Here is a 20,000-nt window from a genome sequence, read left to right on the forward strand (position 1 = left end):
TTTAGTCCCCATATCCCCCCTCATGAGTGTGTACCTGCTGGGGGAGGGCGGTTGAGGTGACGATGGGGATGATGAAGGTGGATGTGGGCCGTCATACGATCCTGACCTGGTGACCAACACACACACACACACACACACACACACACACACACACACACACACACACACACACACACACACACACAGATTACAGCAGAGCTACGTATCACACACACACTGACTACAGCAGAGCTACGTATCACCCACACACACACACACACACACACACACACACACACTGACTACAGCAGAGCTACGTATCACACACACACACTGACTACAGCAGAGCTACGTATCACACACACACACACACACACACACACACACACACACACACACTGACTACAGCAGAGCTACGTATCACACACACACACTGACTACAGCAGAGCTACGTATTACACACCTCTTGACGGCGCAGGGCTGGTTGCAGTCCAGAGACGTCTCCTGACCCCTGGAGGACTCACAGTCCCATGATGCATCTGTCACAACACAACACTAGTTACCATGGTTATTGTACTAACCCCGACTTTCCTTCCTTCCTCTCTGTGTGTGTGTGTGTGTGTGTGTGTGTGTGTGTGTGTGTGTGTGTGTGTGTGTGTGTGTGTGTGTGTGTGTGTGTGTGTGTGTGTGTGTGTGTGACTGTGTGTGCTAACCAGTGTTGGGGAAGATATTTTGAAAATATAGTTCACCAAGCTACCAATCACTTCACATTGGTCAAAGTTTAGTCACACTAAAAATTAAGAAAAACATAGTTTACTGAACTAAAGTTACTGAGAAAAATAGTTCACTACTTCCAAACTACTACAAAAAAATGATGAGGAAAAGAATGGACATTATTGTCTACTTTACCGCCACATGGTAAAACAGTAGTGTGTAGTTCCAGTAGTCCGCTACATGGTAACACAGTAGTGTGTAGTTCCAGCAGTTAGCTACACCGCTACATGGTAAAACAGTAGTGTGTAGTTCCAGTAGTTAGCTACACCGCTACATGGTAAAACAGTAGTGTGTAGTTCCAGTAGTTAGCTACACCGCTACATGGTAAAACAGTAGTGTGTAGCTCCAGTAGTTAGCTACACCGCTACATGGTAAAACAGTAGTGTGTAGTTCCAGTAGTTAGCTACACCGCTACATGGTAAAACAGTAGTGTGTAGCTCCAGTAGTTAGCTACACCGCTACATGGTAAAACAGTAGTGTGTAGTTCCAGTAGTTAGCTACACCGCTACATGGTAAAACAGTAGTGTGTAGTTCCAGCAGTTAGCTATACCGCTACATGGTGAAACAGTAGTGTGTAGTTCCAGTAGTTAGCTACACCGCTACATGGTAAAACAGTAGTGTGTAGTTCCAGGAGTTAGCTACACCGCTACATGGTAAAACAGTAGTGTGTAGTTCCAGTAGTTAGCTACACCGCTAAATGGTAAAACAGTAGTGTGTAGTTCCAGTAGTTAGCTACACCGCTACATGGTAAAACAGTAGTGTGTAGTTCCAGCAGTTAGCTACACCGCTACATGGTAAAACAGTAGTGTGTAGTTCCAGGAGTTAGCTACACCGCTACATGGTAAAACAGTAGTGTGTAGTTCCAGTAGTTAGCTACACCGCTACATGGTAAAACAGTAGTGTGTAGTTCCAGCAGTTAGCTACACCGCTACATGGTAAAACAGTAGTGTGTAGTTCCAGCAGTTAGCTACACCGCTACATGGTAAAACAGTAGTGTGTAGTTCCAGCAGTTAGCTACACCGCTACATGGTAAAACAGTAGTGTGTAGTTCCAGGAGTTAGCTACACCGCTACATGGTAAAACAGTAGTGTGTAGTTCCAGTAGTTAGCTACACCGCTACATGGTAAAACAGTAGTGTGTAGTTCCAGTAGTTAGCTACACCGCTACATGGTAAAACAGTAGTGTGTAGTTCCAGTAGTTAGCTACACCGCTACATGGTAAAACAGTAGTGTGTAGTTGCAGTAGTTAGCTACATTGCTACATGGTAAAACAGTAGTGTGTAGTTCCAGTAGTCCGCTACATGGTAAAACAGTAGTGTGTAGTTCCAGCAGTTAGCTACACCGCTACACGGTAAAACAGTAGCGTGTAGGTCCAGTAGTTAGCTACACCGCTACACGGTAAAACAGTAGTGTGTAGTTCCAGTAGTTAGCTACATGGTAAAACAGTAGTGTGTAGTTCCAGTAGTCCGCTACATGGTAAAACAGTAGTGTGTAGTTCCAGTAGTTCGCTACATGGTAAAACAGTAGTGTGTAGTTCCAGTAGTTAGCTACATGGTAAAACAGTAGTGTGTAGTTCCAGCAGTTAGCTACATGGTAAAACAGTAGTGTGTAGCTCCAGCAGTTAGCTACATGGTAAAACAGTAGTGTGTAGCTCCAGTAGTTAGGTACATGGTAAAACAGTAGTGTGTAGTTCCAGCAGTTAGCTACACCGCTACACGGTAAAACACTAGTGTGTAGCTCCAGTAGTTAGCTACATGGTAAAACAGTAGTGTGTAGTTCCAGTAGTCCGCTACATGGTAAAACAGTAGTGTGTAGTTCCAGTAGTTAGCTACACCGCTACACGGTAAAACAGTAGTGTGTAGTTCCAGTAGTTAGCTACACCGCTACATGGTAAAACAGTAGTGTGTAGTTCCAGTAGTTAGCTACACCGCTTCATGGTAAAACAGTAGTGTGTAGCTCCAGTAGTTAGCTACACCGCTACATGGTAAAACAGTAGTGTGTAGTTCCAGTAGTTAGCTACACCGCTACATGGTAAAACAGTAGTGTGTAGTTCCAGTAGTTAGCTACACCGCTACACGGTAAAACAGTAGTGTGTATTTCCAGTAGTTAGCTACACCGCTACATGGTAAAACAATAGTGTGTAGGTCCAGTAGTTAGCTACACCGCTACATGGTAAAACAATAGTGTGTAGGTCCAGTAGTTAGCTACACCGCTACATGGTAAAACAGTAGTGTGTAGTTCCAGTAGTTAGCTACACCGCTACATGGTGAAACAGTAGTGTGTAGTTCCAGCAGTTAGCTACACCGCTACATGGTAAAACAGTAGTGTGTAGGTCCAGTAGTTAGCTACACCGCTACATGGTAAAACAATAGTGTGTAGGTCCAGTAGTTAGCTACACCGCTACACGGTAAAACAATAGTGTGTAGGTCCAGTAGTTAGCTACACCGCTACATGGTAAAACAGCAGTGTGTAGTTCCAGCAGTTAGCTACACCGCTACACGGTAAAACAGTAGTGTGTAGTTCCAGTAGTTAGCTACACCGCTACATGGTAAAACAGTAGTGTGTAGCTCCAGTAGTTAGCTACACCGCTACATGGTAAAACAATAGTGTGTAGGTCCAGTAGTTAGCTACACCGCTACATGGTAAAACAATAGTGTGTAGGTCCAGTAGTTAGCTACACCGCTACATGGTAAAACAGTAGTGTGTAGTTCCAGTAGTTAGCTACACCGCTACATGGTGAAACAGTAGTGTGTAGTTCCAGCAGTTAGCTACACCGCTACATGGTAAAACAGTAGTGTGTAGGTCCAGTAGTTAGCTACACCGCTACATGGTAAAACAGTAGTGTGTAGTTCCAGTAGTTAGCTACACCGCTACATGGTAAAACAGTAGTGTGTAGTTCCAGTAGTTAGCAACATGGTAAAACAGCAGTGTGTAGTTCCAGCAGTTAGCTACACCGCTACACGGTAAAACAGTAGTGTGTAGTTCCAGTAGTTAGCTACACCGCTACATGGTAAAACAGTAGTGTGTAGATCCAGTAGTTAGCTACACCGCTACATGGTAAAACAGTAGTGTGTAGATCCAGTAGTTAGCTACACCGCTACATGGTAAAACAGCAGTGTGTAGTTCCAGCAGTTAGCTACACCGCTACACGGTAAAACAGTAGTGTGTAGTTCCAGTAGTTAGCTACACCGCTACACGGTAAAACAGTAGTGTGTAGTTCCAGTAGTTAGCTACACCGCTACACGGTAAAACAGTAGTGTGTAGTTCCAGTAGTTAGCTACACCGCTACATGGTAAAACAGTAGTGTGTAGCTCCAGTAGTTAGCTACACCGCTACATGGTAAAACAATAGTGTGTAGTTACAGTAGTTAGCTACACCGCTACATGGTAAAACAGTAGTGTGTAGTTCCAGTAGTTAGCTACACCGCTACATGGTAACACAGTAGTGTGTAGTTCCAGCAGTTAGCTACATCGCTACATGGTAAAACAGTAGTGTGTAGTTCCAGTAGTTAGCTACACCGCTACATGGTAACACAGTAGTGTGTAGTTCCAGCACTTAGCTACATCGCTACATGGTAAAACAGTAGTGTGTAGTTCCAGTAGTTAGCTACACCGCTACATGGTAACACAGTAGTGTGTAGTTCCAGCAGTTAGCTACACCGCTACATGGTAAAACAGTAGCGTGTAGGTCCAGTAGTTAGCTACACCGCTACATGGTAAAACAGTAGTGTGTAGTTCCAGTAGTTAGCTACATGGTAAAACAGCAGTGTGTAGTTCCAGCAGTTAGCTACACCGCTACACGGTAAAACAGTAGTGTGTAGTTCCAGTAGTTAGCTACACCGCTACATGGTAAAACAGTAGTGTGTAGATCCAGTAGTTAGCTACACCGCTACATGGTAAAACAGTAGTGTGTAGATCCAGTAGTTAGCTACACCGCTACATGGTAAAACAGCAGTGTGTAATTCCAGCAGTTAGCTACACCGCTACACGGTAAAACAGTAGTGTGTAGTTCCAGTAGTTAGCTACACCGCTACACGGTAAAACAGTAGTGTGTAGTTCCAGTAGTTAGCTACACCGCTACACGGTAAAACAGTAGTGTGTAGTTCCAGTAGTTAGCTACACCGCTACACGGTAAAACAGTAGTGTGTAGTTCCAGTAGTTAGCTACACCGCTACATGGTAAAACAGTAGTGTGTAGTTCCAGTAGTTAGCTACACCGCTACATGGTAAAACAGTAGTGTGTAGTTCCAGTAGTTAGCTACACCGCTACACGGTAAAACAGTAGTGTGTAGTTCCAGTAGTTAGCTACACCGCTACACGGTAAAACAGTAGTGTGTAGTTCCAGTAGTTAGCTACACCGCTACACGGTAAAACAGTAGTGTGTAGTTCCAGCAGTTAACTACACCGCTACACGGTAAAACAGTAGTGTGTAGTTCCGGTAGTTAGCTACACCGCTACACGGTAAAACAGTAGTGTGTAGTTCCGGTAGTTAGCTACACCGCTACATGGTAAAACAGCAGTGTGTAGTTCCAGTAGTTAGCTACACCGCTACATGGTAAAACAGTAGTGTGTAGCTCCAGTAGTTAGCTACCCCGCTACATGGTAAAACAGTAGTGTGTAGTTCCAGTAGTTAGCTACCCCGCTACATGGTAACACAGTAGTGTGTAGTTCCAGCAGTTAGCTACACCGCTACATGGTAAAACAGTAGTGTGTAGGTCCAGTAGTTAGCTACACCGCTACATGGTAAAACAATAGTGTGTAGGTCCAGTAGTTAGCTACACCGCTACATGGTAAAACAATAGTGTGTAGGTCCAGTAGTTAGCTACACCGCTACATGGTAAAACAGCAGTGTGTAGTTCCAGCAGTTAGCTACACCGCTACACGGTAAAACAGTAGTGTGTAGTTCCAGTAGTTAGCTACACCGCTACATGGTAAAACAGTAGTGTGTAGCTCCAGTAGTTAGCTACACCGCTACATGGTAAAACAATAGTGTGTAGGTCCAGTAGTTAGCTACACCGCTACATGGTAAAACAATAGTGTGTAGGTCCAGTAGTTAGCTACACCGCTACATGGTAAAACAGTAGTGTGTAGTTCCAGTAGTTAGCTACACCGCTACATGGTGAAACAGTAGTGTGTAGTTCCAGCAGTTAGCTACACCGCTACATGGTAAAACAGTAGTGTGTAGGTCCAGTAGTTAGCTACACCGCTACATGGTAAAACAGTAGTGTGTAGTTCCAGTAGTTAGCTACACCGCTACATGGTAAAACAGTAGTGTGTAGTTCCAGTAGTTAGCAACATGGTAAAACAGCAGTGTGTAGTTCCAGCAGTTAGCTACACCGCTACACGGTAAAACAGTAGTGTGTAGTTCCAGTAGTTAGCTACACCGCTACATGGTAAAACAGTAGTGTGTAGATCCAGTAGTTAGCTACACCGCTACATGGTAAAACAGTAGTGTGTAGATCCAGTAGTTAGCTACACCGCTACATGGTAAAACAGCAGTGTGTAGTTCCAGCAGTTAGCTACACCGCTACACGGTAAAACAGTAGTGTGTAGTTCCAGTAGTTAGCTACACCGCTACACGGTAAAACAGTAGTGTGTAGTTCCAGTAGTTAGCTACACCGCTACACGGTAAAACAGTAGTGTGTAGTTCCAGTAGTTAGCTACACCGCTACATGGTAAAACAGTAGTGTGTAGCTCCAGTAGTTAGCTACACCGCTACATGGTAAAACAATAGTGTGTAGTTACAGTAGTTAGCTACACCGCTACATGGTAAAACAGTAGTGTGTAGTTCCAGTAGTTAGCTACACCGCTACATGGTAACACAGTAGTGTGTAGTTCCAGCAGTTAGCTACATCGCTACATGGTAAAACAGTAGTGTGTAGTTCCAGTAGTTAGCTACACCGCTACATGGTAACACAGTAGTGTGTAGTTCCAGCACTTAGCTACATCGCTACATGGTAAAACAGTAGTGTGTAGTTCCAGTAGTTAGCTACACCGCTACATGGTAACACAGTAGTGTGTAGTTCCAGCAGTTAGCTACACCGCTACATGGTAAAACAGTAGCGTGTAGGTCCAGTAGTTAGCTACACCGCTACATGGTAAAACAGTAGTGTGTAGTTCCAGTAGTTAGCTACATGGTAAAACAGCAGTGTGTAGTTCCAGCAGTTAGCTACACCGCTACACGGTAAAACAGTAGTGTGTAGTTCCAGTAGTTAGCTACACCGCTACATGGTAAAACAGTAGTGTGTAGATCCAGTAGTTAGCTACACCGCTACATGGTAAAACAGCAGTGTGTAGTTCCAGCAGTTAGCTACACCGCTACACGGTAAAACAGTAGTGTGTAGATCCAGTAGTTAGCTACACCGCTACATGGTAAAACAGTAGTGTGTAGATCCAGTAGTTAGCTACACCGCTACATGGTAAAACAGCAGTGTGTAGTTCCAGCAGTTAGCTACACCGCTACACGGTAAAACAGTAGTGTGTAGTTCCAGTAGTTAGCTACACCGCTACACGGTAAAACAGTAGTGTGTAGTTCCAGTAGTTAGCTACACCGCTACACGGTAAAACAGTAGTGTGTAGTTCCAGTAGTTAGCTACACCGCTACATGGTAAAACAGTAGTGTGTAGGTCCAGTAGTTAGCTACACCGCTACATGGTAAAACAGTAGTGTATAGTTCCAGTAGTTAGCTACATGGTAAAACAGTAGTGTGTAGATCCAGTAGTTAGCTACATGGTAAAACAGTAGTGTGTAGTTCCAGTAGTCCGCTACGTGGTAAAACAGTAGTGTGTAGTTCCAGTAGTCCGCTACATGGTAAAACAGTAGTGTGTAGTTCCAGCAGTTAGCTACACTGCTTTACTAGTTAATTAAATACACGTAGTTCACTACTCTCCAACACTGGTGCTAACCATATATACATTGTAGATGGGATAAGGCAGGCTGATCCTGGCCGTTCTGATGAGAGATTGCTTCTGTCTTACAGATCTGTTGTGCCGGAACGATCACTTCTGTGTGAACAGGGAGCTCTGTGGGAGGTAGATGAGAAAGGGCCGTTGCCGTCTCCTCCAGGATCCTCTTCTCCTGGAAACACAGAACAAGGTCAGCACTAATGCACATGATGATAATTACTAACAATAGAGGACCCATTACATGTTTCACAGTTAGTGCATTCATCTAGGATAGATGAAACAACCACACTAGGACAACCACACTAGGACAGCCACACTAGGTGGGACAACCACACTAGGTGGGACAACCACACTAGGTGGGACAACCACACTAGGAGGAACAACCACACTAGGACAACCACACTAGGAGGGACAACCACACTAGGACAACCACACTAGGACAACCACACTAGGACAACCACACTAGGAGGGACAACCACACTAGGACAGCCACACTAGGACAACCACACTAGAACAACCACACTAGAACAACCACACTAGGACAACCACACTAGGACAACCACACTAGGACAACCACACTAGGACAACCACACTAGGACAACCTCACTAGGACAACCACACTAGGACAACCACACTAGGACAACCACACTAGGACAGCCACACTAGGACAACCACACTAGGACAACCACACTAGGACAACCACACTAGGACAACCACACTAGGACAACCACACTAGGACAACCACACTAGGACAGCCACACTAGAACAACCACACTAGGACAACCACACTAGGACAACCACACTAGGACAACCACACAACCACACTACTACTAACCCTAACCCTAACCCTAACCCTAACCCTAACCCTAACTAATGCTAAAGGCTAATGTGTGTGTCAGGGCTAATGCTAAAGGCTATTGTGTGTGTCAGCACTAATGCTAAAGGCTAATGTGTTTGTCAGGGCTAATGCTAAAGGCTAATGTGTTTGTCAGGGCTAATGCTAAAGGCTAATGTGTTTGTCAGGGCTAATGCTAAAGGCTAATGTGTGTGCCAGGGATAATGCTAAAGGCTAATGTGTGTGTCAGGGCCAATGCTAAAGGCTAATGTGTGTGCTACCTCTTCGTTGTGTCTTCGTTCTTCCTCGTCCACCTCTCTCTGCGCTCTCTCCCACTCCCCCTTCAGTTTCTCCTGCTCCCTGAGGTATTGCTCCTGCAGAGAGACACACACACACACACACACGCAAGCACGCCACACACACACAAACACAAACGTCAGACACATGAATGTGAAACTGACATCAGGGTGATGATAACTGTGTAGCCTCCTCCACTGTCCCTGTCCCATACCTGGCTGTAACTAGCCTCCTCCTCCCCTCTCCCTGTCCCATACCTGGCTGTAACTAGCCTCCTCCACTGTCCCTGTCCCATACCTGGCTGTAACTAGACTCCTCCACTGTCCCTGTCCCATACCTGGCTGTAGCTAGCCTCCTCCACTGTCCCTGTCCCATACCTGGCTGTAACTAGCCTCCTCCACTGTCCCTGTCCCATACCTGGCTGTAACTAGCATCCTCCACTGTCCCTGTCCCATACCTGGCTGTAACTAGCCTCCTCCTCCACTGTCCCTGTCCCTGTCCCTCTCACACACCTGTAGTCTCCTCTCCTGTTATCTCCTCTCCTGTCGTCTCCTCTCACACACCTGTAGGAATCTCTCCTGTTATCACCTCTCCTGTTATCACCTCTCCTGTAGTCTCCTCTCACACACCTGTAGTCTCCTCTCCTGTTATCAGCTCTCCTGTAGTCTCCTCTCACACACCTTTTGGAATCTCTCCTGTTATCTCCTCTCCTGTCGTCTCCTCTCACACACCTGTAGTCTCCTCTCCTGTTATCACCTCTCCTGTAGTCTCCTCTCACACACCTTTTGGAATCTCTCCTGTTATCTCCTCTCCTGTCGTCTCCTCTCACACACCTGTAGTCTCCTCTCCCGTTATCTCCTCTCCTGTAGTCTCCTCTCCTGTTATCACCTCTCCTGTCGTCTCCTCTCACACACCTGTAGGAATCTCTCCTGTTATCTCCTCTCCTGTAGTCTCCTCTCACACACCTGTAGTCTCCCCTCCTGTTATCACCTCTCCTGTAGTCTCCTCTCCTGTTATCTCCTCTCACACACCTGTAGTCTCCTCTCCTGTTATCTCCTCTCCTGTAGTCTCCTCTCACACACCTGTAGTCTCCTCTCCTGTCGTCTCCTCTCACACACCTGTAGTCTCCTCTCCTGTTATCTCCTCTCCTGTAGTCTCCTCTCACACACCTGTAGTCTCCTCTCCTGTTATCACCTCTCCTGAAGTCTCCTCTCACACACCTGTAGTCTCCCCTCCTGTTATCACCTCTCCTGTTATCTCCTCTCCTGTCGTCTCCTCTCCTGTAGTCTCCTCTCCTGTTATCACCTCTCCTGTAGTCTCCTATCCTGTTATCACCTCTCCTGTCGTCTCCTCTCACACACCTGTAGTCTCCTCTCCTGTTATCACCTCTCCTGTAGTCTCCTCTCACACACCTGTAGTCTCCCCTCCTGTTATCACCTCTCCTGTAGTCTCCCCTCCTGTTATCACCTCTCCTGTAGTCTCCTCTCACACACCTGTAGTCTCCCCTCCTGTTATCACCTCTCCTGTAGTCTCCCCTCCTGTTATCACCTCTCCTGTAGTCTCCCCTCCTGTTATCACCTCTCCTGTAGTCTCCTCTCCTGTTATCACCTCTCCTGTCGTCTCCTCTCACACACCTGTAGTCTCCTCTCCTGTAGTCTCCTCTCACACACCTGTAGTCTCCTCTCCTGTTATCTCCTCTCCTGTCGTCTCCTCTCACACACCTGTAGGAATCTCTCCCGTTATCTCCTCTCCTGTAGTCTCCTCTCACACACCTGTAGTCTCCTCTCCTGTTATCACCTCTCCTGTAGTCTCCTCTCACACACCTGTAGTCTCCTCTCCTGTAGTCTCCTCTCCTGTTATCTCCTCTCCTGTAGTCTCCTCTCACACACCTGTAGGAATCTCTCCTGTTATCACCTCTCCTGTCGTCTCCTCTCACACACCTGTAGTCTCCTCTCCTGTTATCACCTCTCCTGAAGTCTCCTCTCCTGTTATCACCTCTCCTGTAGTCTCCTCTCACACACCTGTAGGAATCTCTCCTGTTATCTCCTCTCCTGTTATCACCTCTCCTGTTATCTCCTCTCCTGTAGTCTCCTCTCCTGTTATCACCTCTCCTGTAGTCTCCTCTCACACACCTGTAGGAATCTCTCCTGTTATCTCCTCTCCTGTTATCTCCTCTCCTGTTATCACCTCTCCTGTAGTCTCCTCTCACACACCTGTAGGAATCTCTCCTGTTATCTCCTCTCCTGTCGTCTCCTCTCACACACCTGTAGGAATCTCTCCTGTTATCACCTCTCCTGTAGTCTCCTCTCCTGTTATCACCTCTCCTGTAGTCTCCTCTCACACACCTGTAGGAATCTCTCCTGTTATCTCCTCTCCTGTAGTCTCCTCTCACACACCTATAGTCTCCTCTCCTGTTATCACCTCTCCTGTCGTCTCCTCTCACACACCTGTAGGAATCTCTCCTGTTATCACCTCTCCTGTCGTCTCCTCTCCTGTTATCACCTCTCCTGTCATCTCCTCTCCTGTTATCACCTCTCCTGTTGTCTCCTCTCACACACCTGTAGTCTCCTCTCCTGTGGTCTCCTCTCCTGTAGTCTCCTCTCACACACCTGTAGGAATCTCTCCTGTTATCACCTCTCCTTTCGTCTCTTCTCACACACCTGTAGGAATCTCTCCTGTTATCACCTCTCCTGTAGTCTCCTCTCACACACCTGTAGTCTCCTCTCCTGTTATCACCTCTCCCGTAGTCTCCCCTCCTGTTATCACCTCTCCTGTAGTCTCATCTCACACACCTGTAGTCTCCCCTCCTGTTATCACCTCTCCTGTAGTCTCCTCTCACACACCTGTAGGAATCTCTCCTGTTATCACCTCTCCTGTCGTCTCCTCTCCTGTTATCTCCTCTCCTGTAGTCTCCTCTCACACACCTGTAGTCTCCTCTCCTGTTATCACCTCTCCTGTCGTCTCCTCTCACACACCTGTAGTCTCCCCTCCTGTTATCTCCTCTCCTGTAGTCTCCTCTCCTGTTATCACCTCTCCTGTAGTCTCCTCTCACACACCTGTAGTCTCCTCTCCTGTTATCTCCTCTCCTGTAGTCTCCTCTCCTGTTATCACCTCTCCTGTAGTCTCCTCTCACACACCTGTAGTCTCCTCTCCTGTTATCACCTCTCCTGTAGTCTCCTCTCCTGTTATCACCTCTCCTGTAGTCTCCTCTCCTGTTATCTCCTCTCCTGTTATCACCTCTCCTGTAGTCTCCTCTCCTGTTATCACCTCTCCTGTCGTCTCCTCTCACACACCTGTAGGAATCTCTCCTGCTCCAGCTGCCACTTCTCCTGTCGTCTCCTCTCCTCCTCAGGGTTCCACACCCAGTGATCTACACGCTTAGCCAGGTTCAACATGGGGCTCTCCATCTATCAGACACACACACACGCACACGCACACACACACACACACACACACACACACACACACACACACACACACACACACACACACACACACACACACACACACACACACACACACAGGAGGAAAGGAAAGGTGAGAGGACAGGTAAAGTTCTAGAATAAAGATCAAGTTCTAGAATGAAGTTCAGATTCTAGAATAAAGGTCAAGTTGTAGAATGAAGATCAGGTTCTAGAATAAAGATCAAGTTCTAGAATGAAGGTCAGGTTCTAGAATAAAGATCAAGTTCTAGAATAAAGATCAAGTTCTAGAATAAAGATCAAGTTCTAGAATGAAGGTCGGCAGGTAGCCTAGTGGTTAGAGCGTTGGACTAGTAACCGAAAGGTTTCAAGTTCGAATCCCCGAGCTGACAAGGTAAAAATCTGTCGTTCTGCCCCTGAACAAGGAAGTTAACCCACTGTTCCTAGGCCGTCATTGAAAATAAGAATTTGTTCTTAACAGACTTGCCTGGTTAAATATATATATATCCAATTTGTAAGTCGCTCTGGATAAGAGCGTCTGCTAAATGTAAAATGTAAATGTAAAAAGGTCAGGTTCTAGAATAAAGATCAAGTTCTAGAATGAAGGTCAGGTTCTAGAATAAAGATCAAGTTCTAGAATGAAGGTCAGGTTCTAGAATAAAAATCAAGTTCTAGAATGAAGGTCAGGTTCTAGAATAAAAATCTTGTTCTAGAATAAAGATCAAGTTGTATAATAAAAATCGAGTTGTAGAATGTAGGTCAGGTTCTAGAATAAAGATAAAGTTCTAGAATGAAGGTCAGGTTCTAGAATAAAGATCAAGTTGTAGAATGAAGGTCAGGTTCTAGAATAAAGATCAAGTTGTAGAATGAAGGTCAGGTTCTAGAATAAAGGTCAAGTTGCAGAATGAAGGTCCGGTTCTAGAATAAATATCAAGTTCTAGAATAAAGATCAAGTTCTAGAATGAAGGTCAGGTTCTAGAATAAAGCTCAAGTTCTAGAATGAAGGTCAGGTTCTAGAATAAAGGTCAAGCTGTAGAATAAAGGTCAAGTTGTAGAATGAAGGTCCGATTCTAGAATAAAGATCAAGTTCTAGAATAAAGATCAAGTTCTAGAATGAAGGTCAGGTTCTAGAATAAAGATCAAGTTCTAGAATGAAGGTCCGGTTCTAGAATAAAGATCAAGTTGTAGAATGAAGGTCAGGTTCTAGAATAAAGATCAAGTTCTAGAATGAGGGTCAGGTTCTAGAATAAAAATCAAGTTGTAGAATGAGGGTTGGGTTATAGAATAAAGGTCAAGTTGTAGAATGAGAATGCTGAGCTATAATGATACTCACAGTCCCACTGCTCCCCTCCAGTCCTCCTGTGGAGGGAAACACACCGTGTGTTAGCTACAGCAGCTGCGTTAACGCTAACCTGGTTCACCCAGCAACAGGAATCTGGGTAATATCATCGTACCTGTCACCGAGGATGAGTAGGTGTGCTGGTTGCTAAGCAATGAAGAGTCAGACCCCGCCTCCTCCCCTGATCTCCTTGACAATGCCATGGAGCCGTTCACCTAACAGACAATCAATAAGGAACCAAGAGCATCAGAACCATTCAATCAATCAACCAAATGTCAATCAATCAATCAATCAATGAGAGTGGGTGTGGCTCCCCACCTGTGTGTTGCTGAGCTTATCTAACGGACGTGGCTGCAGGTGTGTCTGGGTGAGTTCCGTCACGATGGTCGTCGTGACAACACAGTTCCTCCCTCCAATCAGGGTGCCGACGGCCGACACCTGTGTCTTCTGATTGGCACCAGGGTGTTCGGTGGGCGGGGGGGAGTGAAGGGGTGAGGAAGGGGGGGAGGATGGGAGAGTCTCCCCATTCACCCTTACCAAGCCATCTACCTGTAGACAGAGTGATGAGAGGTTACCTCACCAAGCCATCTACCTGTAGACAGAGTGATGAGAGGTTACCTCATCAAGCCATCTACCTGTAGACAGAGTAATGAGAGGTTACCTCATCAAGCCATCTACCTGTAGACAGAGTAATGAGAGGTTACCTCACCAAGCCATCTACCTGTAGACAGAGTGATGAGAGGTTACCTCACCAAGCCATCTACCTGTAGACAGAGTAATGAGAGGTTACCTCATCAAGCCATCTACCTGTAGACAGAGTAATGAGAGGTTACCTCACCAAGCCATCTACCTGTAGACAGAGTAATGAGAGGTTACCTCACCAAGCCATCTACCTGTAGACAGAGTAATGAGAGGTTACCTCATCAAGCCATCTACCTGTAGACAGAGTAATGAGAGGTTACCTCACCAAGCCATCTACCTGTAGACAGAGTGATGAGAGGTTACCTCACCAAGCCATCTACCTGTAGACAGAGTGATGAGAGGTTACCTCACCAAGCCATCTACCTGTAGACAGAGTAATGAGAGGTTACCTCACCAAGCCATCTACCTGTAGACAGAGTAATGAGAGGTTACCTCACCAAGCCATCTACCTGTAGACAGAGTGATGAGAGGTTACCTCATCAAGCCATCTACCTGTAGACAGAGTGATGAGAGGTTACCTCACCAAGCCATCTACCTGTAGACAGAGTAATGAGAGGTTACCTCACCAAGCCATCTACCTGTAGACAGAGTGATGAGAGGTTACCTCACCAAGCCATCTACCTGTAGACAGAGTGATGAGAGGTTACCTCACCAAGCCATCTACCTGTAGACAGAGTGATGAGAGGTTACCTCATCAAGCCATCTACCTGTAGACAGAGTGATGAGAGGTTACCTCATCAAGCCATCTACCTGTAGACAGAGTGATGAGAGGTTACCTCACCAAGCCATCTACCTGTAGACAGAGTGATGAGAGGTTACCTCATCAAGCCATCTACCTGTAGACAGAGTGATGAGAGGTTACCTCACCAAGCCATCTACCTGTAGACAGAGTAATGAGAGGTTACCTCACCAAGCCATCTACCTGTAGACAGAGTGATGAGAGGTTACCTCACCAAGCCATCTACCTGTAGACAGAGTAATGAGAGGTTACCTCACCAAGCCATCTACCTGTAGACAGAGTAATGAGAGGTTACCTCATCAAGCCATCTACCTGTAGACAGAGTGATGAGAGGTTACCTCATCAAGCCATCTACCTGTAGACAGAGTGATGAGAGGTTACCTCATCAAGCCATCTACCTGTAGACAGAGTGATGAGAGGTTACCTCACCAAGCCATCTACCTGTAGACAGAGTGATGAGAGGTTACCTCACCAAGCCATCTACCTGTAGACAGAGTAATGAGAGGTTACCTCACCAAGCCATCTACCTGTAGACAGAGTGATGAGAGAGGTTACCTCACCAAGCCATCTACCTGTAGACAGAGTGATGAGAGGTTACCTCATCAAGCCATCTACCTGTAGACAGAGTGATGAGAGGTTACCTCATCAAGCCATCTACCTGTAGACAGAGTAATGAGAGGTTACCTCATCAAGCCATCTACCTGTAGACAGAGTAATGAGAGGTTACCTCATCAAGCCATCTACCTGTAGACAGAGTAATGAGAGGTTACCTCATCAAGCCATCTACCTGTAGACAGAGTGATGAGAGAGGTTACCTCATCAAGCCATCTACCTGTAGACAGAGTGATGAGAGGTTACCTCACCAAGCCATCTACCTGTAGACAGAGTGATGAGAGGTTACCTCACCAAGCCATCTACCTGTAGACAGAGTGATGAGAGGTTACCTCACCAAGCCATCTACCTGTAGACAGAGTGATGAGAGGTTACCTCACCAAGCCATCTACCTGTAGACAGAGTGATGAGAGGTTACCTCACCAAGCCATCTACCTGTAGACAGAGTGATGAGAGGTTACCTCACCAAGCCATCTACCTGTAGACAGAGTGATGAGAGGTTACCTCATCAAGCCATCTACCTGTAGACAGAGTGATGAGAGGTAGGGTGGTGTGGGGTATCCTAATCCTGAACCCCTATCCCCTAATCCTGAACCCCTAACCCCTATCCCCTAATCCTGAACCCCTAATCCTGAACCCCTATCCCCTAATCCTGAACCCCTAATCCTGAACCCCTATCCCCTAATCCTGAACCCCTAATCCTGAACCCCTATCCCCTAATCCTGAACCCCTATCCCCTAATCCTGAACCCCTAATCCTGAACCCCTAATCCTGAACCCCTAATCCCTAATCCTGAACCCCTATCCACTAATCCTGAACCCCTAATCCTTAATCCTGAACCCCTAACCCCTGAACCCCTAACCCCTAAACCCCTAACCCCTAACCCCTAACCCCACCTGTCCTTACCTTAACAGGCTTGTGTCCAGGCTGTGTCTGTGGTGGCTGGCAGTAGGGCTTGGCTGTTAGGAGAGGGAGGGGCCGGGAGGGGGGGGAGATGGGAGGGGGGAGTGTGTGCTGACTTTGCGTGGAGTGGTTTTGTGTGTGCGTGTTTTGGGTGTGTTGGGTGTGTGTGTGTTTGGTGTGTGTCTGTTGGGTGTGTGTGTGTTTGGTGTGTGTGACAGAGATTTGGGGTTGTTTGGGGGCTCGGGGCTCTTGCTTTGTGTCAGTCTGCCTGGCCTCGAGTCCGTTTCCAGCTCGATCTGGGTTCTGGTCGGTCGTAGTAGTTCTAGAGTCTGGGTTCTGGTCAGCAGTAGTGGTTCTAGATGCAGGGTTCTGGTTAGCAATTATGGTTCTAGACTCAGAGTTCTGGTTAGTCATAATGGTTCTAGACTCAGAGTTCTGGTCAGCATTAATGGTTCTAGACTCAGGGTTCTGGTCAGTACTAATGGTTCTAGACTCAAGGTTCTGGTCAGTAGTAACGGTTCTAGACTCTGGGTTCTGGTCATTAGTAATGGTTCTAGACTCAGAGTTCTGGTTATTAGTAATGGTTCTAGGGTTAGGGTTCTGGTTGGTAGCATGTGTTCTAGACTCAGGGGTCTGGTTGGTATGACTGGTTCTAGACTCAAGGTTCTGGTCAGTAGTAATGGTTCTAGACTCAGGGTTCTGGTTAGTAATAATGGTTCTATACTCAGGGTTCAGGTTAGTAGTAATGGTTCTAGACTCAGTGTTCTGGTCAGAGGTAATTGTTCTAGACTTAGGGTTCTGGTCAGTACTAATGGTTCTAGACTCTGGGTTCTGGTCATTAGTAATGGTTCTAGGGTTAGGGTTCTGGTTGGTAGCAGGTGTTCTAGACTCAGGGTTCTGGTTGGTAGCAGGTGTTCTAGACTCAGGGTTCTGGTTGGTAGTAATGGTTCTAGACTCAGAGTTCTGGTTATTTGTAATGGTTCTAGGGTTAGGGTTCTGGTCAGTAGTAATGGTTCTGGACTCAAGGTTCTGGTCAGTAGTGATGATTTTAGACTCAGGGTTCTGGTCAGTAGTAATGGTTCTATACTCAGGGTTCTGGTTGGTAGCAGGTGTTCTAGACTCAGGGTTCTGGTTGGTAGCAGGTGACCTAGACTCAGGGTTCTGGTTGGTAGTAGTGGTTCTAGACTCAGGGTTCTGGTTGGTAGCAGGTGTTCTAGACTCAGGGTTCTGGTTGGTAGCAGGTGTTCTAGACTCAGGGTTCTGGTTGGTAGCAGGTGTTCTAGACTCAGGGTACTGGTTGGTAGTAGTGGTTCTAGACTCAGGGTTCTGGTTGGTAGCAGGTGTTCTAGACTCAGGGTTCTGGTTGGTAGTAGTGGTTCTAGACTCAGGGTTCTGGTTGGTAGCAGGTGTTCTAGACTCAGGGTTCTGGTTGGTAGCAGGTGTTCTAGACTCAGGGTTCTGGTTGGTAGCAGGTGTTCTAGATTCAGGTTTCTGGTTGGTAGCAGGTGTTCTAGACTCAGGGTTCTGGTCAGTAGTAATGGTTCTAGGTAGCTGCAGACTGTCCAGCGTTGAATCACTGATGGTGAAGCGGAGAGCGTAACGCTGGAGAACCATGGCAGCTTCCTCTTTAGAGCCCGCCCTCCTGTACGCATCACACAGCTCCGCCTCCCTACGCTCTCTGTAGTGAAAGAGGGGGAGTAGAGTTTATTCCATTTTTTATGAACCTTTATTAACCTTTAACCTTTAGTCACAATGAGATACAACTATTTTACAAGACAGACCTGTATTAGAAGCTGGTGAGACAAGTAGTGACAAAGATTTGGCTTCCCTCTTCTCCTCTCCCTCCCCATTCCCCCTCCTCCCCCCTCCCTCCTCCTCCTCCCCTCTCTTCCTCTCCCTCTCCTCCTCCTCCTCCCTCCCTCCCCTCACCCCTCCGCCTACTCCCCTCTCCTCCTTCCCATCCCCCCTCTCTTCTCCTCTCCCTCCCCCCTCCCACCCCCTCCTCCCCTCTCTTGTTCCTACCTCTCCCTCTCCTCCTCCTCCTCCCTCCCTCCCCTCTCCTCTCTTTCCCTCACCCATCCGCCTACTCCCCTCTCCTCTCTTCCTCCTTCCTCTCCTCCTCCTCCTCCTCTCCTCCCCATCCCCCCTCTCCTCTCCCTCCCCCTTCTCCCCTCTCCTCTAATCCCCACTCCCTCCTCCCCTCCCCTCTCTTCCTCCTCCCACCCTCCCTCCCCTCTCCTTTCCCCCCCCCCACCTCCATCTACTCCCCCCTCCTCTCTTCCTCTCCTCCTCCCTCCCTCTCCTCTCCTCTCCTTTCTTTCCCTTCCTCTCCTCCTCCCTCCCTCTCCTCTCCTCTCCTTTCTTTCCCTCCCTCTCCTTCTCCTCCTTCCTCTCTCCGTACTTGTCCTCTACGATCTCTCTGTACGTCTTGATGTTCTTCTTCTTCTGGGTGTGGCCTCCCTCCTCCTCCTTCATCATCCTCTCCATCCGCTTCCTCTCCTCCTCCTTCCTGATCAGATCCTGAGAAGCACTGCGGCGACGACTCTTCCACCGGGCGAGATCCTAGAGGGAGGAGAGGAGAGAGGGATGAGGAGAGGAGAGAGGGATGAGGAGAGAGGAGAGAGGGATGAGAGGAGAGAGGGATGAGGAGAGAGGAGAGGAGAGAGGGATGAGAGGAGAGAGGGATGAGAGGAGAGAGGGATGAGGAGAGAGGAGAGAGAAGAGAGGGATGAGGAGAGGAGAGTGGGATGAGGAGAGAGGAGAGAGGGATGAGAGGAGAGAGGGATGAGGAGAGGAGAGTGGGATGAGAGGAGAGAGGAGAGAGGGATGAGGAGAGGAGAGAGGAGAGAGAGGAGAGAGGGAAGAGAGGAGAGAGGGATGAGGAGTGGAGAGTGGATGAGGAGAGAAGAGAGGGAAGAGGAGTGGAGAGAGGGAAGAGAGGAGAGAGGAGAGAGGGATGAGAGGAGAGAGGGATGAGGAGAGGAGAGTGGATGAGGAGAGAGGAGAGAGGGATGAGAGGAGAGGAGAGAGGGATGAGGAGAAGAGAGTGGGATGAGGAGAGAGGAGAGTGGGATGAGAGGAGAGAGGGATGAGGAGAGAGGAGAGAGAAGAGAGGGATGAGAAGAGGAGAGTGGGATGAGGAGAGAGGAGAGAGGGATGAGAGGAGAGAGGGATGAGGAGAGGAGAGTGGGATGAGAGGAGAGAGGAGAGAGGGATGAGGAGAGGAGAGAGGAGAGAGAGGAGAGAGGGAAGAGAGGAGAGAGGGATGAGGAGTGGAGAGTGGATGAGGAGAGAAGAGAGGGATGAGGAGTGGAGAGAGGAGACTGGATGAGGAGACAGGGATGAGAGGAGAGAGGGATGAGGAGAGGAGAGAGAGAAGAGGAGTGGAGAGAGGAGAGTGGATGAGGAGAGAAGAGAGGGATGAGAGGAGAGAGGGATGAGGAGAGAGGGATGAGGAGAGGAGAGAGGGAAGAGGAGTGGAGAGAGGGAAGAGGAG

The 20,000-nt window shown here is 47.5% G+C and overlaps 1 protein-coding gene across 1 annotated transcript in view; it reads right to left on the reverse strand.

Annotated features, from left to right (window-relative positions):
• The window catches only part of LOC129856042 (daf-12-interacting protein 1-like), a 71,896-nt gene that overhangs the window by 3,497 nt on the left and 48,399 nt on the right, over nt 1-20,000 (reverse strand). The window contains exons 16-25 of the mRNA XM_055924177.1: nt 18,906-19,066; nt 16,508-18,182; nt 13,867-14,097; nt 13,664-13,763; nt 13,543-13,568; nt 12,081-12,194; nt 8,772-8,864; nt 7,728-7,827; nt 443-518; nt 35-106 (exon numbers count right to left, since the gene is read on the reverse strand). Coding sequence (XP_055780152.1) covers nt 35-106; nt 443-518; nt 7,728-7,827; nt 8,772-8,864; nt 12,081-12,194; nt 13,543-13,568; nt 13,664-13,763; nt 13,867-14,097; nt 16,508-18,182; nt 18,906-19,066 — 2,648 coding nt within the window. The remainder of the gene's footprint in view (nt 1-34; nt 107-442; nt 519-7,727; nt 7,828-8,771; nt 8,865-12,080; nt 12,195-13,542; nt 13,569-13,663; nt 13,764-13,866; nt 14,098-16,507; nt 18,183-18,905; nt 19,067-20,000) is intronic.

This window comes from Salvelinus fontinalis, chromosome 5 (genome assembly GCF_029448725.1).
Source record: "Salvelinus fontinalis isolate EN_2023a chromosome 5, ASM2944872v1, whole genome shotgun sequence".
Taxonomy (NCBI): domain Eukaryota; kingdom Metazoa; phylum Chordata; class Actinopteri; order Salmoniformes; family Salmonidae; genus Salvelinus; species Salvelinus fontinalis.